Below are 26,215 nucleotides of genomic sequence, written 5' to 3' on the forward strand. Positions count from 1 at the left end.
AGAAGAAAATGAGGAAGAGTAAAAAACAATTTAAGACCCATGAGATGTGGCCCCCTCCATCAAGGCAGTCTTATTTTTTATTATTCCTGTTCCAGTTCCACCAGTTATTGCCAACAGTCACTTAGCAAGTGACTTAAACCCCTCTTTGCCTCAGTTTCCTCATCTGTATATAATACAATCTCTTAGAGTTATTGTGAGGATTACATAAGAATGCATATAAAGCCCTAACCAGCTTGGCTCAGCGGATAGAGTGTCAGCCTGCAGACTGAAGGGTTTCAGGTTCGATTCCAGTCAAGGGCACATGCCTGGGTTGTGGGCTTGAACCCCAATAGGGGGTGTGCAGGAAGCAGCAGATCAATGATTCTCTCTCATCCTTGATGTTTCTATCTTTCTCTCCTTCTCCCTTCCCCTCTGAAATCAATAAATATTTTTTAATATATTTTATTTTATTTTTAATATTTTTTATTGAATTTTTTTACAGAGAGGAAGGGAGAGGGATAGAGAGGAGAAACATCGATGAGAGAGAAACATTGATCACTGCCTCCTGAACACTCCCTACTAAATATGTGTCCAAAATCAAGCTACATGCCCTTGACCAGAATCAAACCTGGGACCTTTCAGTCTGCTGGCCGATGATGCTCTATCCACTGAGCCAAACCGGTTAGGGCAAGAAATATATATTTTTTAAAGGAATGTTTATAAAGTGCCAGAACAGGGCCTAGCAAGTCATAAGTGATCAGGAAACATTAGCTACGTATAATTATATTTCCCTATCTTGTGCTCTAATCAGTTTGCTCATCTTCATCTGGATTCCAAGTCCTTGCTCACATTGTTACTTCTGCCCTTTCTGGTCTCCTCCACCTACACATATTTCAATATCCTATTTCTCCACAAGGCTCCTTTGTACTAATATGACATTTAGGGCCCATTCAGCTCCCCCTGACAAACTAACAATGCTGCTGTAGCAGTTAACCATCATATACCTTTAGGTGTCCTCCTACAGGGGAAGAAGCTGCTTCTTAATCTTTTGTGTGTTTCCAGTGTTTTATACACTGCTACATTGCAGATGTTCAGGAAATCCTTCCTAAAAAAAGAAAGGGAGTTGAGGTAGGGGTGTGGGGAGAGAAGGTCTGGATTCAGAGCAATAAAAAGGTCACCTAATCTTGAAACAAGAGTACTTTTAATTATATTTTAGTTCTAAAACAAACCCAACTGTGTCACAGTGCCTTCTGAAGAAAGGAGTGTTATGAAATCAAATAATTATAGGAGCAGCCACCCCATGAAAAAATATTGGGAACCATTGATGATGCTTTTAGAGGAGTGGGAAGAAGAGAAGCAGAGAGGCATCAGAAGCAGCAAAGGGAGTGAGATGTGGATGCCGAACACAGAAAGCATTTACTGAGTGCCTGCTCCACACGAGGCTCATGTACTGACCTTGTCAACTGTCTAGTCAGGGAGGTATCATTGTCTCCAGGTTGGCCTGACTCCCAGGCCATGCCCTTTCCCCAATCCTCATTACCTGTTTTGTTTATGAAAGGTATTGCAATTGGAGATGTGGTAGGGCCGAGTGAACATGCCCTCTGGATCAGCTTCCTGGAGATGCTATACTTTGCTGCTTCCAGGCAGATGATGGATCCCCCCCCCCCAAGCTGGAGGGCCTCCAGAGGACAGGGATAAATAGGGATGGAAGGAGTGTGTGTGTGTATGTGTGTGTGTGGTGTGTGTGTGTGTGTGTGTGTGTGTGAGAGAGAGAGAGAGAGAGAGAGAGAGAGAGAGAGAGAGAGAGAGAGAGAGAGAGAGAGAGAGAGAGAGAGAGGAGCCTCAGGCCTTGGCTGACAGGATGTAGTTTAAGGGAAACCTTGTCCCCAGATATCCTCCTGCCCAACTTCTTAAGGTGCTAGGAATCATCAACATTATGGTTTTTGGCTTAAGAAAAGCTTGTTACAAGGGGCCCATCATTGAAAGACTACTTAGCGTATCAGATTAGTCATTACCTGAAGTGACATGACTGGAGGGCATCAGGATCTGATAGAGGGCAACAAGGACACGCTTAAAAACAAAGTAGGAAAACTTCAGGTGCATTTCTGAGGTGCCACTAGGCACCTGGTGTAGATTGAGGGCACTAAAGATACACAGCTGCTTCCAAATATTGTCTTTATCAAGGACCACCTGCAAACCTAAGTATGCTTTCACCTCTAGACATTGACTCAAGGGTCACAAGGGTGAAGGAGATGAAGGGGCAACTTGGATAAGCATGGACATCTGGACTACTACAGACTAAACTCTGCCTCCAGCTTCCAGAACCCAGAGCTAAATGAGGCAGGAGAGGTGCATTAACGCCGCAGTTTGGAAGGGCATTCTCCAAGACAGGCAGGAGGGCTCCTCGCTAGCCTCTAACACCCAGGGCTCAGCCCCAGCAGCTTAGCAAAGCCCCAAGCCTCACGTACCATTCCTCACCTCCTGCAAAAAGGCTTCTTTACGCAGGTCCAATCCACCCATTCCAGTGGAACCGTGGTAATTTCCTACTACGAGGGAGTTCAGCGCTCTTAACGCTGGCTTTGGTTCAAGGGTCAACTGTATATATAGTTCTTTTCTTTTTTTCTTTTTCTTTTTTGGTTTAGAAGGAAACTGATTCTGAAGACCACCAGAGGGCGGTGTGTAGCAGGGACCTGGTTTCTGGGAGGGGCGGGAAGGGCGGGAGGGCGGGCTTCCGGTGATACCACCCACCTCTGACCATTCCCCAGGCCTTAGACACACCCCTTCCAGTGCAGTCCAACTTCCTCAGAGCTTCCGTGGCTAACTCAGGGGCACCTGCCTGCTTGGATTCGAGGTGTCTGCTGTGTTGGAAGCTATAGGTTCTGGAAACTCTCAGGCCAAGGAAACAGAGCCAGCAGTAATGGGAGAGAAGAGAGAAACAGTGGAGGAAGCCGGTAGAAACAACCAGGACAAGAGAGCAGGAAGGGCGCTTGTAATATCCATATGCCCTTGTTTGGAGTGCTGGATCTCCCCCCATACATCAGGGCCGAAGTGGGTCTCCGACCTCATCCGCAGCCTTTCTGAAGGAATAGGTTTCAGCCTTCTTCTGTCTGGATGCTTGGCTTGTCCGAGAGTGTGTGTGTGTGGGGAGGGGACTATCAGTTATGACTTAGCTAGGAATTCCCACAGGTCACCAGTTGGTCTAATGACATCTCAGAAAAACACTTGGGTTCCATTCAGACCCCATACCAGGGTAGGAAGTGGCTAGGCTGATGCCTGGCCTTGAGAGAAGGACCAGGGCTAGAGGTTAACAATAGGGGAGCCGAATTCTTTGAGTATCAGTACCCACAATGAACTCATCCTAAACTGGAACCCCTACGAACAGAGAAAGAACATGCTGGGGCCTTCTCGCTCCTTGGACAACTCTGGCCCCTGCATCAGCCGGTAGGCACCTGACCGGCAGAATGCTGTCCTCTCTGGGTGGGAGAAGGAACAAACAGCCTAGAAAAGGGCACAACTTTTTTGGTCTCTTGATAATTGATTAGGACACTCCCGGGGAGGGAGCAGGGCTTGAAGACCTACTGGGGAAGGAGGGATGAAAGGTATTGGTTCTGGGTGTGTCCTTTTTCTCCCCGCCTCTGGAGGTGAATCACCCTCGAAGTAGAGATATTTCCCAACAATCTCCCGGAAACTTTCCCTTTATTAGCCCACCTGTAGGACAATGTCAGAAGTCAGATTGACTGGCCGTGTAAGACAGTGTTAACGCCGTGTCTGTGCCCCAGCCCCTCCATCTTGCCAGGCTGGGCAAGCACATCCTTATATTATGATTTATAAATAGAAAATAAAATTATCGGGTGGGACTGGGGCACTGGGGAAGAAGAGGCGAAATAGTCTTTGCCAAGGAGTACCCACTATCAACCCCACCTCCCTAGGACCTGGAGCACCTCATCAGTAGGAGGTTGCCCCTACACCAGGCAGTCCCGCATCGCCTCCATGTTCCTCCCTTTTCCTCCCTCCCGCCCGCCCCATCAACATCTTTCGCTGCCCACATTCCTAGATCCCAGCCCCCACGCCCTGGCTCCGGCGGGTGCCTCGAGGTTACTAGGTGTGGAACGCTCAGCCCAGCAGCTCCTCCGCCATCCAGTAGAGGAACCGGGAGTACCAGTGCATGCCGGTGGGCTGGACCGCGCCTCCGGGGAGCAGCGCCCCCAGCGCGTGCAGCAGGCGCAGGGGCGCAAAGGCGCGGTGCGCCCACTGGTGACTCTCCAGGACCGCGTAGCACGAGGCCAGGACGTCGTTGACCAGCAGCGTGCCGTGCGCCGTGAGCGGCGCGAACACGCCCACGGCTTCCTCGCGGGCCACGCGGGCCACGCGCGCCGGCCGCAGCGCGTCCCCGCCGGGCGCCAGCACCGAGTCCCCCGCGCGCAGCCGGCGCGCGAACACCGGGGCGAAGTCTCCGGGCGCGGGCGCCGGCCCTCGAGCGGCGAACACCAGGTGCCAGGGCGTGAGCAGCAGCTTGCGAGGCGGCCTCTCGGTCTCCACGGCCACGAAGGAGGCGCGGCGCTGCAAGTCCCGGTCCAAGAAGAGCAGCACCGGCGTGGGCACCACGCGGCCGGCGGAGTCCGCCGCCAGCACCCAGTCCCCGCGGTGCAGCTCCCGCAGCCCCTTCCGCTCGCCGCTCCGCAGGCGCACGGTGGCGTTTCCCGGAAAGCAGCCGCCGGCCCGGACCGCCAGGGAGTTATCTGCAGGGAACAAGCATGGAGAGGATTAGATGGAAGTCCAGTGGTTTCCGGAATGTTGGTACAGATCCCTGAAGACGTAGGTCAAGCCCAGCGCAGACCTCTGCGGTCCCAGGACAACTGCCCTCTCCCAGGGATCTGGCCTCAACCCGGGCAGAAATGGAAGGCTGGTTTATCACGCCAACAGCCACCTTGGTCTCCCCTAGACCCGCAAGTTTCCCTTTGGGAGGAACTCACCACCACCCCCCTCCCCCTACTGTACCGGCTTTGACCGACACGTGGACGTGGTTGCGGGACTCGTAGTACACCCAGTCGAAGCCGGCTTCCACGGCCAGGCGCGCCAGCAGCCCGTACTTGTTGCGGTCGCGGTCGGACGTGGTGATGTCCAAGGCGCGGCCTTCGTAGTGCAGGGAGTCCTGGGCATGGTGGCCGTCCTCATCCCAGCCCTCCGTCACCCGCAGGCGCACTCCTGGCCACATGTTCATCACCGCGATGGCCAGCGCGTTCACCCGCTCCTTACACCGCTGTCAGGAGTAAAGCAGTCAGTCTCCTCCGCGTTACCACCACCACCGAGGGGGCAAAGCGACTTGGACCGGAGAGTGGATTCTTCCGCTTCCAAACCCCACTCCATTCATCCCCTCTCAGCTTTTGGGTGCCCTGGGGGCAAGTGAGACTCTGCAGAGGTGTGGTCGCCTATCCGCACTCCCTTTTCAAAGCTTCGTTGGAAAACTGCGGGGTCACGTCTGAGTTTGAGACAGGAGGCGCCTGTATTCTAGCTCTTTCCCCATTTTTAATGTTGGCCCCTCACCCCAACTCATTCTGGGTCCTCAGCTCAACCTGGGGGAAAGCAGGGTCTAGAGGGCGGGTGGGAGCTTGGACAGGGAGGGGTTGCACAGCCCGACTCCCAGAGAGGAGCCGCTGTTCGCTGGCCCCCACCGCACGCCCCGGCTGCCCTCCCTCCGCCTGATTCATCTTTTGTTTCGTTGCCTTCCCTGGCACCGGGCATCGCTTCCTTCCTTCCTTCCTCCTCCTCCTCCTTTCGGCCCCTAGCATTAACCCCTTCATGGTGTCACTGCCCCCCACAGAGGTGCCCTAGCGGAGCCGTGCGGGATCAAGGCTGCTGGAAAAAGGGTTGGGGCGGCGGGGGCTGCGCGAAGTACAATGGGCATTCTCCGGGATGACTTAACCGAGCGAGAATCCCGGGGCCGAGGCCGGGGACCCGCCGGGAGAAGCGGACTCAGCAGCTCCATCCACAAAGGCGCTTTTCAACCACCCCGGCTCCGGGAGAGGAAAGGGCAGAAAGCCGCGCCCCCTATCCCTGCTCCGGCCGGCCAGTCCCCTCCCCCAGCGCGGCCAGGCCTCCGGGATCCAGCTCAGGCTCTGCCAGCTCTGAACGCGGCCACCTCTCCATCTCTGGACCAGATGCAGCCCGGAGAGGCGTGGGAGTAGCACCTGAGAATGGCCGGAGCCGCCCTGGTGTGGATCTGGGGGGCCCCTGCAGGGTGGGAGCGGAGAGAAGGAAAAGCGGCGGCGGCTGGAAGCCTGCACCCGGGGGAGTGAGACCGCGGTTATCTCGGCCGCTCCATTCTGGGAGCCGGAGACCTTGGCGCGCACCACGGCACGGACCCGGCGGGAGGAGGCGCAGAGAGGACAGCTTCCTTTTCTTCTTCTCTCCGACCTCTCACCTTGGACTTGGTTTTCTCCTAACTGCCAGAGGGACACTTTCCCCCTGCCCTTCTTGCTGAGTCTTCTACTACACCTCCGCAGGGTTGGAGAGGAGGGGAGGGGAAAGACAGGAAAAGTGGTAACTCCTTCCAACTTTTCGTCGTTTTGTCCCTTAAGGAGGCCCGAGGCCTTGACCTGCGGGGGCAGCAGCCCAGTGCAGAACCAACTCAATGGAGGCCTTTTGCAGCCAGGGTGTGGGAGATAAGCAGGACCCAGAGGGTTCCCAAGCCTGTCAGAGCCCCTCCTGGGTCTGTCCCTTATCCTGCCCACTCTGCTGCAGGTGGCAGCCAGAGGAAACATTCCGTGACCAAGAAGGAAAGGACTGACCCTTCCCAATCTCTGGGTGAAAGAAGGGATTCTTTCTCCCCTAGACAGGTTTTCCTAACAAAGTAACCTGGAAAACTATTGCAATTAATCAGAGGAAATCCGTACCCCTCCCTCTCCCCCCACCTCCCCACTCCATACACAATTAGGTGGTGTAATGGAAAGTGTATAGGACTTAGAATCAGGAGTCCTGAATTCTAGTTCCAGCCATGTCACTAATTAGTTTTAAGACGTTGATTAAATCACTTTTCCTCCTGGGGCCCAGCTCTCACTGTAAAATGGGAGGTGGGGTGATGGTGGAAGAATGTGACCTCCAGATTTCCTTCCAGCTCCAACATTTGAGATCATTGGCCAGAGGGGGTCCTTCTCTCCCAAAGCATTACTCACCTCACCCTAGGTTGGTTAAATTTTTATCTGCCCCAGATGCTCAATACGAGGTAGTTGAATTTATTTTGTTTTAAATTCCAACAAAAGCCCCCGAAATAAACTGGGCTTGAGGGACACAGGAACACTTTGATTCTCAGGTGGGTCCCTCTGTTCTGATTGAGAACTGCTTTTCACCTAAGACAGGCGTTTAGACTAGAATAATCTCGCCCCAGTTCTAGGATGCCTCCACTCTGCCAGAGACAATTCCTACCCAGTCCCTCCTCAGGTAGATGGCCCCGTGACCTGACTCTTGGCCACACTTTCTCAGCCTCCTTCAGTCTTCTTGGCTCACAGAGATTTTCCAAAATCAGGTCAGAAGCCAGGCTAAGGGCATAGCTTTCTGTCTACTGCCTAGCCAGCTCCTGGCCCCCAGCTCACCCCAGCCCTTCCTGCCTGGCTCGGTAGCTGACCCCCGGTCCACGCCTCAGCCATTTCCCGTCTCGCCTGCCGCCATCCCCCTTTCCCCGCCCTCGCCTTCGAAGTCTCTCCCAGCTTCACTCTCACTAGTCCCTCCTTCCTCTCCCCATCCAAGTCTCTCCCAGTTCGGATCTCTCCTGACCACTCAGTCCAGCCAGGCGAATTTTTATTTTGGGGAGAAGTGGAGTGGAGGAAGTTCTTTGAGATTAAGGTCCCTGGAGATGAAGCCCCGTTCTCCCACCGGGGCTACGATAGAAAGTAGAGAAGTTGGCAGTGCCCTGGCACAGGTAAGGAGAGGCCCACCTTACCTCCGTCATCAGGCGGTCTGCGCCACTGTTCTCTTCATCTTTGAAGATGATGTCGGGATTGTAGTTGGGCACCAGGTCCCGGAAGCGCTCAGAGCCCCTGGCAACCCTACCTTCAGCTGGCCCACTGGCGCCCAGGGTCCGTTCGGGCACGCTGGGCACAAATTGCTTGTAGAGCAGCGGCACAAGCTGCTTGCGCACGTAGCGGCGCCGACCAACCGGCCCCCGGCCCGGCCCGCAGCTCTGGGCTGGCAGCGTCAGAAGTGCCAAGCAGCACAGGAGCACCAGACTGGCCAGCAGCGCCATGGACGCAGCGCACTTGGGCCAAAAGGGAACGTTCTTATCCTTACCAACTCGCCTGGCAGTTGGGCATTCCCCGGCACCAGAGAGCGCAGCAGGCAGAACTGCCCCAGAGTGCCCTAGAGCTCTTGTGGCTCTACGCACCTGGCTGCCGCTAGCTCTGCCTACATGCCCCCAGGGGTTCTGTAACCTGCTACAGGCGGGCCATCATAGCAGGGAAGTGGGGTCGTGGGTGACTGCCAGCTCAGCCTGGCTCTGTCGCCAGGCTCCGGCGCTGCCACAATGCCCGGGCTCCGCCTTAAGTGGCCCCTGGCCCCGCCCCCCGCCCAGGACTGTCCCGCCCCCTACCACCAGGGCGGGGGCTCTAGCCGGTCACCACTGGTCCAGTTTGAGATTAAGGTGTGTCCCATCCTGGAAACCAGGTAGTTACTTGCCTAGGAAACCCTAGCAGCTCTATAGTCCTCGGCTGTCTGGTTAAGCATCCTTCTACCTCCCAGTCTGTGCTTGGTACCAAACCATCCTCCTGATATTTGCATTGGATCTTTGCTCTCCCAAAGCCTAACCTGGCAGGCCATGTCCTCTGTTACTATCTGGAAATACTGGTTCCAGTTCCTGCCCAAAGTCGACCATGCTCTTTGGACATACAGCCAGAGCCTCCCTGTCTGTCCGTGGTCTTCCCCAAACCTCTGCCATTTCCCTCTCTTCTGTTGGGAGTTTTCCCTAGAATCAGCAACAGAGCTTCAAGTTATAGTCTAGTTTAGGACTTCAAAATTTGGCCCCCCTTGCTATACACCCAACTTTTTAAACTAATAACTTGTCAATTGGAAGTTGCTGAAAGGCAGTGGCTACTTGAACTCTAACTGGTTTCATCTTTCCTCTAGCCACCTCTAGCCTTCTTGCTCTCTGGACCCACCCCCACCCCCACCCCCACCCCCACCCCCACCCTGGGGCTCTGCTTCCAGACAGTCACTCAGGTTTATCTCAGAGGCTTTGAGCCTGCTACACTTCACCCACCAATCTACTGTCCTTTAGAAATCACTTTCTCTAGGAAGCCTTCTCTGATGTCTTGACACCACACCTCTATTTCCTTGAAAACCAGTAATTAATTGCCATTTATTGTGGTTCAGTGTTAGAATTATGTCACCCCTACTAGACAAAGCAATTAAGCACCAACTTATTTATCATGTAACTCTATGGTTAAGTGCTTGGCTGATAGTAGAGTGCTCAGCAAATATTCATGGCATGGCACCTATTTTTTTTTTTTGGGGGGGGTGTTGTTTTTGTATTCCATATTCACCCCTCATGCAGCTCCATAGCTAGCACTTATAGCACCTTGGTGTACATTAGGGGGAAAAATACCCCTTCCTCAATACACCTTCTACTTGCAAGAAAAGTCATAACTATACCTTGACTATGAGGTGAATGGTGCCCCTACATGTTGTATAATGCAACATATACATAACACTGAGCAGAAACTTTGTCCCTAGCCCCAACATAGCAGGGGGCTTGCATAGTACTTAAGGCACTGATAGCCTCTGAAAAGATGGAGTTGGGTTCTTCTCTGAGGTAGATCACAAACCTCTGTTAGCTAGCCACTTCTTTTACTTCACATCCAATAGTCAAATCGGGGAGAACAGGAGTGTGTGTGTGTGTGTATACAAGGGGATCTTATCCTATTCCTACACCCATGCCTACATCCCCCAAAAACCAAAGCATAGAAACAAGGTCATGAGTATACGGAGAGTCAGGGGACCAGTCAACTTTAGACAAGGCTACGGGAGAGAGCTCCCAAATGACTAATTGTGTGGCCTGACACCAAACCCAAGTTCTCAAAGAACACTAAGAATGCAGATGGAGGGGAAGGGAAAGGATGGTGGAAAGGACCATTCTGTTTCTCTCAGTTGATAGATTCAGGACTTGGGAGGAGAGCAAGGTTATTCAAATAAACACAGAGAGAGCCTTTTAAAAAAACCAAAGCAAACCTTGGGATCAACTTTATTGCTGATGGTTGTGGCCTTTTCTTTCCCACACCCTCACCTCTCTGGTGGTCCAAAGTCCCTCCAGGATAACACAGTGCTTAGTTTCTTCTAGACCAGAGGCAAAGGGAGACAATCTGCCCCCCACATTTGCCCCTGCTCAGTCCCTCCCCTGTCCCCACCCAACCCTATTGCACATCAAATCATGTAAACATGGCTACAGGCATGGCCTGCAATAGCAGTGAGGCAGATTGATGTGTTAACGGATTTGGGACCAGGAGCCAGACCCGGGTCACTCAGCCCTACCGCATGCTAAGGTCCACAGTTAAATCTAGAAAAACAAGGGGCCTGGTCCCAAACTCTGGCTCAGATTATGCAACAGTGCAGATGGCTCAGCTCCCCTCTGCCACCCACCCCTCTCAGATTCCAGGTCCTAAGGATCACCAATTCCTGGTGTTGCTTCAGGACTGGGTAGCAGATGGCAGTGTCCAGTTTTTCCCCTCTCACCCCCAACTGGAGGTCACTAGTGTTGGGTCTTCCTAGATGCCCTGGGGAAAGCAGAGACAGGCAATGGCAGTCTGTCCAGTCCTGAAAAAGAGGGAAGGCAGGCAGTCAAAAGTAGGACATATGTCCAGACCTCTGGGATAAGACAACCAAACCACAAAATGGATGGATGAAGCAGGTTACAAGTAAAGCAGAAAGCCTGGCATCTCCCCTGCTGGAAAGACCACTGTTCCAGAAGGCTCCACCCCACCAGCCTGTGACTCCCACTCCCTCTCACCAAAAGCCCGGATCAGCTCCGCCCGAACAGCTGCAGTGAAGGTCTTCACCAGACAGAGAGTGGTGAGGCCCGCAAAGGTTGCATTGTAGAGGAACACGATGTAAAAATTGCCCAGCCAGTTGAAGCGTCCAAAATCACCCAGCAGGTCAAAGCGAGTGAGTCCTGAAGTACAAAGACCAGGATGGAAGGTGGGCATCCCAGCCCCTCGCTGGCTCAGAGCCCAGCTTTCTGCTGCCTTCTTGTGGCCACATTTCAACACTGCAACTGATAAGTTGGCCTCTCCTACTATTTGAAGGGGGAGTGGGGGTACTTTATAATTGTTTTCATTTATTTTTTAAATATATTTTTATTGATTTTTTATACAGAGAGAAAGGGAGAGAGATAGAGAGCTAGAAACATCGATGAGAGAGAGTCATCAATCAGCTGCCTCTTGCACACTCCCTACTGGGGATATGCCCGCAACCAAGGTACATGCCCTTGACTGGAATCGAACCCAGGACCCTTCAGTCCCCAAGCCGACATTCTATCCATTGAGCCAAACCGGTCCCGGCTATAATTGTTTTCATTTAAAAAATTAATTATTTATTGTCGATAGTATTACATATGTCCCCCTTTCCCCCCCATTGACCCCCTCCAGCCCACCCCCAATCCCCTTCCTCCCCACCCCAGGCCCTCAGCACCCTTTTATCTTTGTCCATGGGTTATGCATTCAAGGTCCCATCCACCCTCCCCCACCTTCCCTCTGGATTTTGCACTCTGTTCCATGCTTCCATGTCCCTGGGTCCATTCCATTTATCAGTTAATTTTGTTACTTAGATGCCACATGAGTGTGGTTATGTGATACTTGTCTTTCTCTGACTTATTTCACTTAACATGATACTCTCCAGGTTCCTCCATCCTGTCCCAAAGGGTGAGAAAATCTTTTCTACTGCTACATAGTATTCCATGGTATAAACGTACCACAGCTTTTTTATCCACTCATCTATTTTTAAAAATATATTTTTTTTATTGATTTTTTTACAGAGAGGAAGAGAGAGGGATAGAGAACTAGAAACATCGATGAGAGAGAATCATCAATCAGCTGCCTCTTGCACACCCCCTACTGGGGATGTGCCTGCAACCAAGGCACATGCCCTTGACCAGAATCGAACCCGGGACCTTTCAGTCCGCAGGCCGATGCTCTATGCACTGAGACAAACCGGTTTCGGCATCCACTCATCTATTGATGGGCACTTGGGCTGTTTCCAGATCTTAGTTATTGTACATTGTGCTGCTATGAACAGAGGGGTGTAAATATTCTTCCTGATTGGTGCTTCAGGTTTCTTAGGATATATTCCTAGAAGTGAGATCACTGGATCAAATGTGGTTCCATATTTAATTTTTTGAGGAAACTCCATACTGTTTTCCATAAGGTTGCACCAGTCTGCATTCCCACCTGTTGTGTACTAGGGTTCCCTTTTCTCCATATCCTCACCAGCACTTGTCATTTGTTGGTTTGTTGATGTTAGCCATTCTGACAGGTGTGAAATGGTACTTCATTGCCATTTTGATTTGCATCTCTTGGGATAATTAGTGACTTTGAGCATTTTTTCATGTCTCTTGGCCATCTGTATGTCCTTTGCCTATTTTTTAATTGGATTGTCTTCCTTTTGTTAAGTTGAATGAGTTCCTTATATATTTTGGATATTAACCCTGTCCTCTCCTAGTATTACATAATTATTCCTATATCCCAAGCTGCCTCAGAGTTGTTTAGGGCTATAAAGAGTCAGCAGCTAAACTTGTTCCAACTTCCCTGCTAGAGTTTGGCATGTTCTCCAATGGGGTCCCCTCTGGCTCCAGTTATCCCAAGGAGCTATCTGGACCCACCAGTTGTTCCTGGGTCAGGAACTTACAAGCTAGTCACTAGTATTTTTTTTTTTTTTTTAATAGGTAGAGCTGTGTGGAGGCCAACAGCTCTGCTATGGTTCATATCCAAAATCCATCTCAACTAATTGTGTGATTTGGGGCAAATTCCTTAAACACCTGTGCCTCAGTTTCCTCAACTATAAAGTAGAGGAAATAATGGGACTATAAGAATTAAATAACACACATAAAGCACTCATTATATGTGCCAGGAGTATTTTAACCCTTGCTGGGCCTTTAATAAAATATCAACAAATAAGATTTCTGGCTCAGTGGTAGAGCGTCAGTCTGCGGACTGAAAGGTCCCAGGTTCGATTCCGGTCAAGGGCATGTACATTGGTTGCGGGCACATCCCCGGTAGGGGGTGTGCAAGAGGCAGCTGGTCGATGTTTCTCTCTCATTGATGTTTCTAGCTCTCTATCTCTCTCCCTTCCTCCTCTCTATAAAATATCAATAAAATATATATTAGAAAAAAAAAAAAAGATTTCTGGGGCCCTCCTCCACTTAACTTCAACCGAAAGGAACTAACTGATGGACCTACAAGCCTAATGTACTACTAAATCCTCATGTTTTAAGTATAAATGCTACAGGGGAAAGAGTATGGGCTTAAGAACCAAAGAGAACTAATTTATTTTTTTGATTTTGAGAGTACATTATTAAAGCTGGGGACAGACAGGGGTTGGGGGATATAGAAAAGGGTATGGGGGAATAAATGGTAATGGAAGGAGCTTTGACTTGGGGGAACGAACACATAATACAATATACAGATGTGTAATAGAATTATACACCTGAAACGTATATAACTTGATTAACATCACCTCAATAAATTCAATAAATAAGGTAAAACAAAACATCATTATATAATACATATAAAAAAAAGCTGGGGACAGTGAAAAACAGGGAAGACTTAAAATACAAGAGACAAGCCGAAACCGGTTTGGCTCAATGGATAGAGCGTCGGCTTGGGGACTGAAGGGTCCCAGGTTCGATTCCGGTCAAGGGCATGTACCTTGGTTGCGGGCATATCCCCAGTAGAGGGTGTGCAAGAGGCAGCTGATTGATGACTTTTTCTCATCGATGTTTCTAACTATCTCTCTCCCTTCCTCTCTGTACAAAAATCAATAAAATATATTTAATAAATAAATAAATAAATAAATAAATAAATAAATAAATAAATAAAATGAGACAAGATCACAGCAACAGGAGGAAGCCTAGGCTGGGCTGCCTAGACTTGGAAAGGAAGTCAAAGTAACAGAAGTGAGTCACGCTGGGCTGCATGGACTCAGGAAAGGAAGTTACAGAGGCCAAAAGAGAGTTCTTGGAGACAGGTTCAGGGGGCTAGCTTGGGATAAGCTGCTGCTGCCCACTGCTCTCCTGGTTGCAAATCTCTTGGGGACCCTTGGAGCTTAGAAGAAAGCAAAAGTACACACCTGAGAAAAGGGGGCACAGGCATGCTCAAGAGTGTTTTTAAATAGAACTAGTTTAAATCATGTATGATATATGGAAAATGATGTAGTGGTGGGGGGTTACTTATGCAACTCTCATACTACCCTGGAGTAAACTAGTTACATTAAAAAAAATTTTCTACCAGGTAATTCTAGATCATAGTTCTAAAGATAGGAGAAGGACTGAGTGTATTATTTGATGCCCTGGTGTGTGCAAAGAGCGCTGGACTAGGATTAAGAAGACAAGGGTTCTAGCCTGACTTGGTCTTGCCTCAAACTAGCTATAAAATTGGGCAAATTAATTAGCTTTGTATTTCATCTTTAAAATATTTAGCCCTGCCTGGGAGCTCAGTTGTTGTCCCAATATGCCAAGATTGTGGTTCAATCCCAGTCAGGGAACATACACGAATAAACCAATGAATGCACAAATAAGGGGAACAACAAATTGATGTTTCTCTCTCTCTCTAAAATCAATACTAAAATAAATAAAATGAGAATGTTTATTATATGATCCAGCCCAAAAAAAGATTTAGGGAAAAGTGGTACTTTTCAATAAAAAACAAAAACATAAAACAAATTAGAAGTAAATGGGGAAGGCTATGTGACATAATGGAAAAGTATGAGCTTTGAAACAACACTATTCTGAAACTCAGCACAAGCATTTCACAGAACCTGTTTCTCAATCTGTATCATGGGCATTATAGTTTATTATAAGTTTGTTGTGAGATTTAGGGAGAACATGTACATAAAGTGTCTGCTTAGCACCAGTAGGTACTAAAAAGAAGCCAATTCCTTTACCTCCCCCCCTTTTTTTATTGATTTTTTACAGAGAGAAAGGGAGAGGGAGAGAGTTAGAAACTGCTGAGAGAGAAACATCAATCAGCTGCCTCCTGCACACCCCCCCACTGGGGATGTGCCCGCAACCAAGGTACATGCCCTTGACCGGAACTGAACCTGGGACCTTTCAGTCTGCAGACCGATGCTCTATCCACTGAGCCAAACCAGTTACGGCCCTTTATCTCCTTTTGCTACTTACCCAGGGTTCGAGAGAAGACAGGAAGTGCTGAGCTTAGGACCAGGAGACAGACACAGTTCCCGATTATCTGGATAGGAGTAAGTAGAGGGGAGATGAGATAGCAGAGCTACCAGTATCTAGTCCCCATGCATGCTTCCGGGATACATCCTCTACTCCTACCCAACTACCTGTGTCATGGCTGTGTCATGCCATCTGGGCCGCAAGCCCCGGAAGAGTGGAGAACTGTAGAATCCCACGATCGAAGACACCATCAGGTAACTGCCAATGGAGTTAGGGAAGAACTGGCCAGCTCCCAAGGATTAATGCCTCATCTCAAAGGGAATAAGCTCCTTTCCCCCCAACCCTCCTTTCAAAATCAAGTCTTTTCTTTATTTCCAAACCTCAGGTTGGTGAAGACTTACTTGCCCCCTTCCCATCAGTCCTACTGCATATCTGCCCAGAGCCCCAAAGGAGACATTCAGAAATCAGAGGAAATAGTGGGTTTCCAGAAGGATACAAGATGAGTACAACCTGAATGACAGCACCAAAGGAGCCCAGCTTGGAGAAGGAGACCTGGCCCAGGGAGGCACCCTGAGGAATGAAGTAGTATTACAGTGGAGCACTCTCCACAGTCAGCACCACCCAGCACCCAGCCTTCCCTCTGGCCTCAGTTTCTTCCCCCTCACCCCAGCTTTTCTAAGTCCTCCCCAAAAGATATGGTGGGAGGGCAGCCCAGTACCTGCATGCCCCGGGGCATGGCAGCCTCATCGATGAGCAGCTCCAGGATGTGGATGGCCACAATGAGCACGGATAGGCCCTGTGTGAGGCAAGGTCCCAGATTCTCATTCATGCCCCCACCCACAGCAGTATCCAGAGTTACATGTTAAGAGAAGACACTGTGCCCTGGCCGGGTGCTCAGTTGGTTAGAGCGTCATCTTGATACACCAAGGTTGTGTGTTCAATCCCCAGTCATGGCACACATAAGAATAAACCAATAATGAATGCATAAATAAGTAGAACAACAAATTGATGTTTCTCTTTTTCTGTCCCTTCCCCCCCTCCCAAATCAATCAATAAAACAAATTTTATTAAAAAAAAAAAGCAGCCCTAGCTGCTTTGGCTCAGTGGATATAGTGTCGGCTTGTGGACTCAAGGGTCCTGGGTTTGATTCTGGTCAAGGGCACATGCCTGGAGTACAGGCTCGATTCCCAGTAGGTGGCATGCAAGAGGCAGTTGATCAGTGATTATCTCTCATCATTGATGTTTCTATCTCTCTCTCCCTCTTCTTTCTTCTCTGAAATTAATAAAAATATACTTAAAAATAAAAATAAATAAAAAAGCATATACTCTGCTCCAACATTTTCAGTTTCCAAGCACTGTATGGGACCTCCTCAAGGCAGATGCCAGTAACAGAGCACTATGAGGGTATTATAAGATACTAGAGGCCCAGTGCACAAAATTCATGCATGGGGGAGCATGAGGGAGCAGTGTCCCCTCAGCCTGGCCTGCACCCTATCCAATCCATAATTCCTTGTGGGATGTCTGAGCAGCAGTGTTGCAATTCGGGACTGCTGGCTCCTAACTGCTTGCCTGCCTGTGTACCTGCCTGTCTGATCACTCCTAACCACCTCTGCCTGCCGGCCTGATTGCCCCTTAAGTGCTCCCCACTGCTGGCCTGATTGCCCCTAACTGCCTCTGCCTCAGCCCCCACCACCGTGGTTTTGTCCGGAAAGACGTCAGGAAGATGTCTGGTCTAATTAGCATATTACCCTTTTATTAGCATAGATACCCTTTCCAGGTGGAAGAATAGCAAGAAAGCTAAATAGTGAAACCTCCCAACTTTAAAAACGATTCTTCCCCCAGATTGATAAGACTTATTCCCAAGTCCAGGTTGTGGCAAGTTGGGGGACAGACTGAATTTCAACCCTTATTTTCACCCACAGCAAACCTAGGTAAGTATTCAGTGGTCATGTGTAGCCTTGGGTAAACTCCTTAACTTCTCTGTTTCTTCATTTTCAAAATTTGGATTGATGTGCTCAACACAGGGCAGGACACAAAGTAGACACTCAGTAAGAGGTAACTACTATGATTGAAGATAACTGGGTCCCCGAATCTCCTCCCTCTTCCCTCAGAAGGTATAAAGTACTCAAAGGCCTACTACTCACCACCCCCATCAAGGATGGTATACCCACCGTCAATAACAGCAAGCACAGCATGGCCAGGGGATAACCCAGGTTCCGCTGCCAGGCTGAAGCCTTCCACCGCTTTTCTGTGCAAGGATGGGAAGCTGTTAGCACAGGCTTGGAGCAAGAGGCTATTCTTTCGGAAAGCCAGGTATTCCATCCCTGCTAACACATACCCAGTAGGACCCTCTGTGTCTGCAGAGCCAGCACCTGTCTGTGCAGCAGCTCCATGTCCAAAGGCAGCCAGCAGGAGGTGGGATCTGAGGGCAGAAAAGATGGTGCTGTCCCCGCCCAAGCCAAGCCTATCATCCCACCTGGGAAGAATTGCAACTCACTGCAAATCCTGCGGGTCAAAGCTGCTTCTTCAAAGGCTGAGCAGTACAGCTGCTCCTCCAGGTCTTCTAGCACCTGGGAGTGGGGGGAAAGGGAGGGTCTAATAGTCAGGGGCTTCCAGATCCCAAGGGGCCCCGGAGCACCCTGTTCATTCCAGGGCTTTATCGTCCCATTCCTCCCTCTTCCCCTCATTCACTACCCTGGGGTCAGCAACTTATCCATCCCTCCCGGCTGCCTTGCGTTCTGCTTTGTATGTCTAGTAACCAGCTCCAGATGATGGGGGTGGAGGATACAGGAGCCAACAAAGGCAGTGGCCCTCTGCAAGGTGTGTACCACACAATCACAGGGTTGCTTTGTTTTCTGGCTCCAGCTTGGCAGGAAGTTCACCTCACAGGATCAAAAGGCAAGGAGAACTACATACCCGCGGTTTGACCAGCAGCTTCCCAGTAACCGAGAACATGCGGGCGAGACCTAGCGGAGTACACACTGTGGAGACAGAAGCCTGATAGTCACCTGATAGACTCTTCTCTCCATCATTCCCCCTAAACACCCCTCCATTCCCTCTCCTTCCACCCTTGTGGCTCCGATCCAAGGACCTTACCCATTATCTCCCAGACCCTCAACACTCACCCAGGAGCAGCAGGACCCCAAGGAAGGAAATGCAGGAATAGAGGTAGGGGAGGTAGTACTCCCAGAAGTCTAAGGGCGAAAAAAGCAGTACAGTCAGCCCATCTCTTTCCTGCTTATTGGAACGACAGGCCTCAGAGACAATACAAAACTTACAGAGGTTAGGCAAGTAATGCAAATGAGGAAAGCTGGCCTGTGTCACAGAAGAGGGAGTGGCAGGGACTATAGCAAACTGGAGATCCTAAGCCCTACCTAAAGGGCACAACTGTTATACTGCCCAGTCACTGAGGACTAGCAAAGCCAGAGATATGGATATTAATGTGAAACCTCCCAAGCTTAACATATATATAGCAACTGACTCATGTTTTTAACACTGTACGTGCATGCCAGCATGTGGTCTTTTGTGGAAGAGACACACTCAAGGGGCCAAAGAGCTGCATGTGGCTCTCGAGCCACAGTTTGCTGACCACTGGTTTAGATGATCTCAATCTTCACCTCAGAGGGATATAGTTAATCCAGGAAGGGGAACATCTGCCAACTGAAGAGCCACTCAGCCTGGAGGGTGGGAAGGAAGCTGGCCCTCTCACCATAGAGTGACTCCCTGCTGGTCTTGTTGTTGTCCACAATGGCCGATGCCACCCACACCATGCCCAGCACCAGCAGAGTGAGGAGCATCAACATTACCACTGTCTCGTAGACTCGGCCCAGGACACCCTAAGGAAGAAGGCAATGGTTGTGGGATGGAGAGAAATGCCAACAACGGCGGGGCAGTATGGGGAAGGAAGGAAACACTGGGAACGGGAGCCTGGCTAGGGGAACCAGAGGACTGAATTCAGGAGAAAGGGGAAAGCATTTCCCTCTCATTCTGCTAAATCACTCTGTCCTCCTACTCCATAACCGGAATATCCATTCCCATCTTGGTATTTTTCCTTGGTAACCTTCCTCCTCGGGTCCTTTCTCCATCCTTGTTTTGCCCTGGGAGGCTGACTCCTGAGGTCTGCATCACAGAAGCTCTTTGCCCTTGATTTTCCTGTCCAGCTTGCCCATTGGAAAGAACCAACAGCTCCTTTGCTGGTGGTTGCACCTCCCAGCTTCAACTGGGTTCCAAAAGCTATTTTTTTCTCTGCTCCTGCAAGCCTATGGTGGTAAGGACTTTCTGATGTTACTAGCACCTCAAACTCCTTGTTGATCTCCTCAACCCTAACTATACCTCTATAAATAGTTTCTTCATTAAAGTCTCTTTAGTTGAAACATCTGGGTGGAATTGTTTCCCGCCTGGATTGATTAATACATCACTCACCTTTTTGGAGCCAGCGAAGCCCTCAGACTCAGTGAAGAAGTATGCAAAGGGCATGAGGAAGATGAGGGACAGGTTGGAGAAGAGAAAAACGAGGTTCCAGAGGCCTAGAGCAAAAAAGGAAAGGCAGAGGTGGTCAGAAAAGAGTGACCCAACCCACTGGGTACTGATCATGTGATCGGGAAGCTGGGGATGGGGTGATTATGACTAATGAGTATCAGGCTGTATCTGCCTGACACTTTCTGCACCCTATCGCCATCCCAAGCTGTAACCAGGAGCCACGCACCATGGATGAGGGAACCATTGAGCCACTGGATGTAGTAGTTCCGAGGCAGTGACAGCAACACCTCATTGCTGATGATGGAGAAGGGCAGGAGCAGTACAGCACCCAGGGAAACTGCCAGGGTAAAGGTGCAGAGCTCGAGCCTGGGTGGAGAAGAGATAGTGTCCTTGCTCAGATCAGACACTTCACTAGTCCAAGAAGCCCCATTCATCCCTGCAGGCACCTGTAGTTTCTTCTGGAACCAACTCGCAGTGACAGACCAGGGAAGGAGCCATCAGCTGGGGCTCCACTACTGCCCCCCAGCCCCAGTCCTTACCTTCAGGGAAGCCTTGGCACACGGGATGGGTACATCTCAGGCATTTATGGGAGCCTGGTCATCTGCCATGTCACTTGCTTAGACTGTCCTCAGGAATGTGATCCTCCCACACATGCCCGTAGGGGCACCAGGCATAATGCCAACCTAAGAGGCCTGGCTTCTCTAATAAGAGATGTGGATTTCTAAGCTTGCCTCTTCAGCCCACATAAAGCAGGGTCACCCCATATGACTATGCCCTGAAGGAAGCTCTAGGACAAAGGGAGAAAAGGGAGCTAAAACTCAACTTCATAGCCAAGGCCTGTGTGCTGGGCTGCAGCAGTTGAAAAGAAGGGACACTTTATTTATTTTGACCATCAAGGAGGGATGGTTGCCTTCTTATAATCTGTTGGCCCAGAGGAGCCATCACTGTATCTTTATACTTGCTAGTGAATAAGATTCATCCTTAGATTTAAGCACACCTCCCCTTCAGGGGTCCTACCTTTCCCATCCCCAGCTGTTTTCATTAATCTGATTCTACCCTACTCCCTTCCCAATGGATGCTGGGAGGAGAAGCCACTCTGAAGTCATTTCTGATGACTCAAGCCCCAGCTGACAGTTTCCAGCCTTGGGGATCCCAGGAGCTCCTGGCCTAACCAGGGAGACAGGAAGAGCAGCTTTTCTAAGCGTCCCCAGGGTGGGGTAAAGCCGGAAGAAGCCAGAAGTAGGGTGGAAGTAGAAACTCTCTCTTTACTTTGTGACACCCCACTCTCTCCGCCAGCTCCAGGGCCTCACTAGATTCCAGCTTCTAAAGGCAACTGGTGCCAGGTGCTCAGACAGCGACACTTACGCAATCTTGTTGACTGTGGCATCTTCATCATCCACTACAAAAGACAGAAGCGTGGGGAAGAAGCAGATCAGTGGGCAGCTCTGGGAGCCATCTGTGTTGCAGCATGCCTTCCTTCTCCTTCCCTGTCCCCTGAAAGAAGGGCCTGCGCCCACAGAGGCAGAGCTGGACAGAGGCTCTGCAACAGCTCATGCTATGAACCCCACAACCTGTTCGTTGGCCAAGGTAGCAGTGGCCCCAGGTGGAGAGAGAACAGTCTAGAGACTCGCTCACTCCCCTCCTTCCCCAATACAGGTTCCTCTTTGTAAGCTCAAAATATGATAAACAACTGGTGTGTGAGGTTGGTTACATCAGTGGCTGGGTGCAGCAAAGAGAAAGCAAGGTGTGTGTGTGTGTGTGTGTGTGTGTGTGTGGGTGGGTGGGTGGTGGGGGGATTCACAGAGAAAGTCCCTAAGAGAATTATACTGAGGAATAGCTGCCTTCTTGGGTGGGGGCTCATGGAGGGGAAGAAAGGCTAGGGCCAGGACAGGATAATCTGAACAGGCTGAGGCGAGTGTGTGGACCGCCCCCCCTTTCCCCCCCGCCCGCTCCCTGTCACACAATGCCTACAGGAAGGAAAGCTCCAATCTGAGCACAGATTGGGAAGAGAAAGGCCACCATCACCAGGTCCTGGGGTCCCAGCAGTCACGCAGGTCTCTGGTCCTGGTGTGGGAGCACTAGGAGAGGAGGTGACAGAGCTTGTGCCCATGATAACATTCACCTTTCAGTTGCCCATTTTAGGTTTACAGAGGACATTTATATTAACCATCTCTTTGGACCACATAATAACAATGAACTGGGTAGAGACTGCTAGGCCCATTTTGGAAAGGATAAAACTGAGGGCCAGAAAAGTTACAGGACTTGCCCAGTGGCTTTACTGGTTGTGGACACTTCTATCTAGACTTTCCACTATACCACACTGTCCCTGCCTGTGGAGACAGAAGAGGCAAAGGCACCAGAACAGCCACCTCTCCTTTCCCAGCAGGCACCATAGACCCATTCTCCTGAGGCTGGCTCCGTGGCAACAGAAACACTAGCAGAGGACGAGCAGAGGGAGGGAAGTCACAGGTACCTGTAGTGAACTCAGCAGGCCTCTTGAAGTGGGTCAGGGTGATGTGGCAGAGGATGTAGAGTGTCGCAAACAGAAGTGTTGAGATCTATGGCAGAGTATGAACTGAGATGAGAAACTCTTAAGACTTAGAACATTCCATAGCCCCAAAAGCCTTTCAGTTCATTCCATGGGGTCACTTCCCCAAAACAAAGCTGCATGCTTTCTCCCTGGTACTTCCTTCTAGTCAAGACCACAGGAGCCTTTAAGAACCAGTAGACAGCCTAAGGTTTGGCTCAGTGGATAGAGGGTTAGTCTGTGGTCTGAAGGGGCCAGGGTTCAATTCCAGTAAAGGGCATGTGCCCGGGTTGCAGGCTCAATCCCCAGTAGGGGGCGTGCAGGAGGTAGCTAAACAGTGATTCTCATCATTGATATTTCTATCTCCCCCTTTCCCTTCCTCTCTGATATCAATAAAAATGTATTAAAAAATATGTATGTGGAACAAATTGCTATCTGTCTCTTTTTAAAAAAAAACACCTATATTTCACTGATTTTTTACAGAGAGGAAGAGAGAGGGACAGAGAGTTAGAAACATCGATGAGAGAGAATCATCAATCAGCTGCCTCCTGCACACCCCCCACCGCGGATGTGCCTGCAACCAAGGTACATGCCCTTGACTGGAATCGAACCCGGGACCCTTCAATCCGCAGTCTGACACTCTATCCACTGAGCCAAACCGGTTTCTGCTGTCTCTCTCTCTCTTAAAAATCAATCAGGCTGAAACCGGTTTGGCTCAATGAATAGAGCGTCGGCTTGGGGACTGAAGGGTCCCGGGTTCTATTCTGGTCAAGGGCATGTACCTTGGTTGCGGGCAAATCCCCAGTAGGGGGTGTGCAAGAGGCAGCTGATCAATGACTCTCATCGATGTTTCTTACTCTCTATCTCTCTCCCTTTCTCTCTGTACAAAATCAATAAAATATATATATTTTTAAAAAATCAATCAGGAGCCCTGTAAGATCAAGTATGCTCTAGGCCAAACCAGAGCCTCATTTAATCCTCTCCCCCTAAGAGTAAGACTTAGTTGGAGCCCAGTATCCACAGTTTCTATAGTCAGCATCAGCCTCTTTAAAGGCAGTCAATCCCTGCTCCCAACTCTAGGGCCCGGCATCTCAGGCCTGCCCCTTGCCTCTGGGCAACTGGCCCTCAAACTGCTAGTTAAGACAGGACTTAACCAAGTTACTCTGCACATGCATACATCCCTACCCTACCCCAAGTTAGCTGCTACTGTTTAGGGGAAGAGCTACTGCTCAGTTTGGCCCCATAAACAGGGAGTCTTGAGAAGAGACATTATTGTATTTGAAGTAGTCCAAGAAGGCAGGATCAGTCTTGTGGGTTCTCCAATCCCCAAGAGGACCTGACACCACAGGAAATCTGCATACAGCTATCCATACAAAGAGGGACAAAGTCACAGAGACCCCAGGAGGGCCAGGGGTCTAGGACAAAGTCGTAGCCTACCTCTGACATTAGGAAAGCTGAGTAGAATGAGCCACTTAGATTGGAACCGCAGAATTTTTACAGCCTAGTGCTCCACCCTGGGCTTGCGCAAGTAATAGCTAGCAAGGTGGGAGGGCTCAAAAGGTCATGCTGGAGTTACACGCAGTCCCAGCAGAGGCTAGGTCATTCTCTAGAGCAGAACTGGTGCCAAGTGGAGGAGCTACTAGAAGCCTTCTGGCTGCTCTTGCCCAGCACTGATTCCTCAGCTAATGGGACTCAAGGATGGGGGAGCCATCCAAGAGGCTGCTTCTCTGTCCAAGGTCTCATCCCTCCCGGCTCTCTTAAGAATGTGGGCCGCTGGCCATACACTGTCTCAAGGCCTGGACGAGCCTCAACATATGCCCAACCCCACCATGTGGGGCTATCCACTAAGGGACAAATACGGAAGGATTCCTGAGCGCAGATATGGCATTCTACACATGGACTAATATACTTCCTACCTTTCAGAACTCATAAACAAGGACAGACTCAGTTAAGTAGTGGCTCACTTCAATCCCTCCTCAGTCTGTCCAGGGCAGACCAGAGCCCAACCTTAGAAAAAAAACGAATGATTGACCCACTCACTAACATTTTCTATTCTTTCAAACCTCTCTTTTCCTTTCCATTTGGTACATGGAAGAGAGGGCTATCATGGGGAGCTCAGAGGAAGACGACTCAGGAGAAAGAAGAGAGATGAGAGTTCAAAGCGGGCCTGCGGAAGATTTTACTTCCTTAGCGCCTCCGAGTATCCCCCCCACCCGGCCCAGAAGTGAGGAGTCCATTGCTGTGGTAGGTTCAGCTGATGCTCTTCTAGGTGGCACTGAGCGAGGGAGGGAGGCAGCCAGGTGCTCTCTAGAGCACTGAGGGGAACCACTCACAGGGGAAATCCCTACATGTTCGGATGGCCAGCTAGCAACCTCCACTTGCAGGGTTCCTAACAAACACCAATAAGGGGACGGAGGGGGCTGTGGAGGGAGAGGGATGGAGGCTTAGTTGTTCTCCATCTCTACCCAGTAGAATCCACACCAGCAGGAGTCCTTTCTTCCAAAGTGGGAGTCCCACCAATAAAGTCCCCCTTCAACAAACACCAGTTGGGCGGTAAATGCAAATAAGCCCTCCCCTAATCAAATCCATCCCTCTCGGTCTAAGACGGGCAGACTCACCCAACTCTCAGACACCAGGGGACCCACGCCCAGAACTACGGTGCTGGGCGGGGGAGGGGCGTAGAGAAGGGGGGAACGGAAACGGATGGGCTTTGTTTATGTCGCATCTATTGTAGGTTCCGACCTAGTGGTTCACCAGCTGGGGCACCGGTCCTCGGGTCTGGGCCGGGGCCTTTCGTTGCTCACCCCCGGTGCGCACGGGGTCCGAGGGCACTCTGAGCCCGGGAGGTTGTACTCCGACCCCAACCTCGCCCTCTCCCGCGCCACCCTTTGGCCCTAACCTTGGTACCCGGGTCCCACACTCACAATACATTCGCGGACCCTCTCGTGGAATAGCTGCTCTCGCACGGATAGCACTTCGTAGTCAGCTGCTTCCATACTCTGCTCAGCATGACTGGGGCGGGGTTGTCTCCGGGCCCGGGGAGGACCGGCGGGGATAGAGCCGCCGCCGCCGCCGCCGCCGAGCACCCGGACCCAGCCGAGGAGCCTTTCCTCGCAGCCTGCGACGGAAACTCGGTGTAGGTAATCTGAGGTCCAGATTCAGACGTCCGGACGCCCCGCCCTTAAAGGGGCAGGCACCAGCGCGCCTTGTTTTAAAGGGCCCCTGTCCCCCCACTCTGTCCCCTCCCCTTTAAGGTCGGGCCTCTGTCAGGTTACAACGTAAACACCCGCCTCCAGGCTCGTTAGGAGGAAGCGTCGGTCCACCATCTACTTTACCGGCGGCAGAGTGACGACACAAGGGGTGGGCGGGTTCCTTTCATAAAACGAAACTCATAGGCTCCTAGAGCTGCCACTCATAGGTATGGGAACGATGATAGGCTTTCCCCTTAAAAGGAGGCGGTATCTGTGAAACCAATCGGTGCTCAATCTAAAACTAACCGACTCCTCACCTCCGGCTGTGGAGGAGAGAGGATTTTAGTAACCACTAACTCTTTAGTTCGGCTGTGGTTGAATGAACCTTTTGGAATAAGGCAGCCGGGGAGGATGTGACAGGTCCATGGGGATTCTGAAAGGTTACCGCTTCCCAGGAACCCAAGGTCCATAGCACCATTTTCTGAAGGTGTATATACAATATGTTGGAGTGGGGTCCCCTTCACGGCCAGTTTTCACTCAGTCACTTTTGGGATGGGCAAGTGTGTGTGCTAGAGCAAATACTTGTGAAAGAAAGGAGCCACATGCTAACCTGACAAGCTCTTGGGAGGCCTGTGTGGCAGTCTTGCAAACTCAGAGACCTAAAAT

The 26,215-nt window shown here is 50.6% G+C and overlaps 2 protein-coding genes across 7 annotated transcripts; both read right to left on the bottom strand.

Annotated features, from left to right (window-relative positions):
* Window positions 1-3,658: 3,658 nt before the first annotated feature.
* DHH (desert hedgehog signaling molecule) lies at window positions 3,659-8,491 on the bottom strand. Its single transcript, XM_036456855.2, has 3 exons — window positions 7,916-8,491; window positions 4,978-5,239; window positions 3,659-4,718 (listed from the first exon to the last, which is right to left on the bottom strand). The coding sequence occupies exons 1-3, from the start codon at window positions 8,216-8,218 to the stop codon at window positions 4,093-4,095; spliced, it is 1,191 nt and encodes a 396-aa protein (XP_036312748.1). The 5' UTR covers window positions 8,219-8,491; the 3' UTR covers window positions 3,659-4,092.
* A 1,681-nt stretch (window positions 8,492-10,172) lies between these two features.
* On the bottom strand, window positions 10,173-25,642 carry LMBR1L (limb development membrane protein 1 like). 6 transcript variants are annotated; one of them, XM_036456854.2, is made up of 17 exons: window positions 25,283-25,632; window positions 22,305-22,389; window positions 21,197-21,230; window positions 20,058-20,197; window positions 19,775-19,878; window positions 19,062-19,188; window positions 18,478-18,546; window positions 18,269-18,333; window positions 17,850-17,922; window positions 17,691-17,774; window positions 17,524-17,600; window positions 16,071-16,148; window positions 15,778-15,862; window positions 15,520-15,641; window positions 15,353-15,419; window positions 10,970-11,131; window positions 10,173-10,776 (listed from the first exon to the last, which is right to left on the bottom strand). In XM_036456854.2, exons 1-17 carry the CDS (start codon window positions 25,352-25,354, stop codon window positions 10,712-10,714), a joined length of 1,509 nt encoding a protein of 502 aa, XP_036312747.1. In that variant the 5' UTR covers window positions 25,355-25,632; the 3' UTR covers window positions 10,173-10,711. The 6 variants fall into 6 exon arrangements, with proteins under 6 accessions (XP_036312747.1, XP_036312743.1, XP_036312742.1 ...); XM_036456850.2 differs by having other exon boundaries at window positions 15,520-15,610; window positions 15,849-15,922; window positions 25,283-25,622; XM_036456849.2 differs by having other exon boundaries at window positions 15,520-15,610; window positions 15,849-15,922; window positions 17,691-17,922; window positions 25,283-25,629.
* Window positions 25,643-26,215: the final 573 nt, after the last annotated feature.

Source organism: Pipistrellus kuhlii, unplaced genomic scaffold (genome assembly GCF_014108245.1).
Source record: "Pipistrellus kuhlii isolate mPipKuh1 unplaced genomic scaffold, mPipKuh1.p scaffold_m20_p_3, whole genome shotgun sequence".
Taxonomy (NCBI): domain Eukaryota; kingdom Metazoa; phylum Chordata; class Mammalia; order Chiroptera; family Vespertilionidae; genus Pipistrellus; species Pipistrellus kuhlii.

Excerpts from the sequence above, each read along its gene's own strand:
- LMBR1L (XM_036456849.2), bottom strand. The coding sequence starts at position 25,354 with ATGGAAGCAGCTGACTACGAAGTGCTATCCGTGCGAGAGCAGCTATTC. Across the intron at positions 19,189-19,774 it reads GCTTCGCTGGCTCCAAAAAG|GGTGTCCTGGGCCGAGTCTA; the intron begins GTGAGTGATGTA and ends CTTCTTCCTTAG. Across the intron at positions 10,777-10,969 it reads GGAGCTGATCCGGGCTTTTG|GACTGGACAGACTGCCATTG; the intron begins GTGAGAGGGAGT and ends CCTCTTTTTCAG.
- DHH (XM_036456855.2), bottom strand. The coding sequence starts at position 8,218 with ATGGCGCTGCTGGCCAGTCTGGTGCTCCTGTGCTGCTTGGCACTTCTG. Across the intron at positions 5,240-7,915 it reads CAGACCGCCTGATGACGGAG|CGGTGTAAGGAGCGGGTGAA; the intron begins GTAAGGTGGGCC and ends TACTCCTGACAG. Across the intron at positions 4,719-4,977 it reads CCACGTGTCGGTCAAAGCCG|ATAACTCCCTGGCGGTCCGG; the intron begins GTACAGTAGGGG and ends TGTTCCCTGCAG.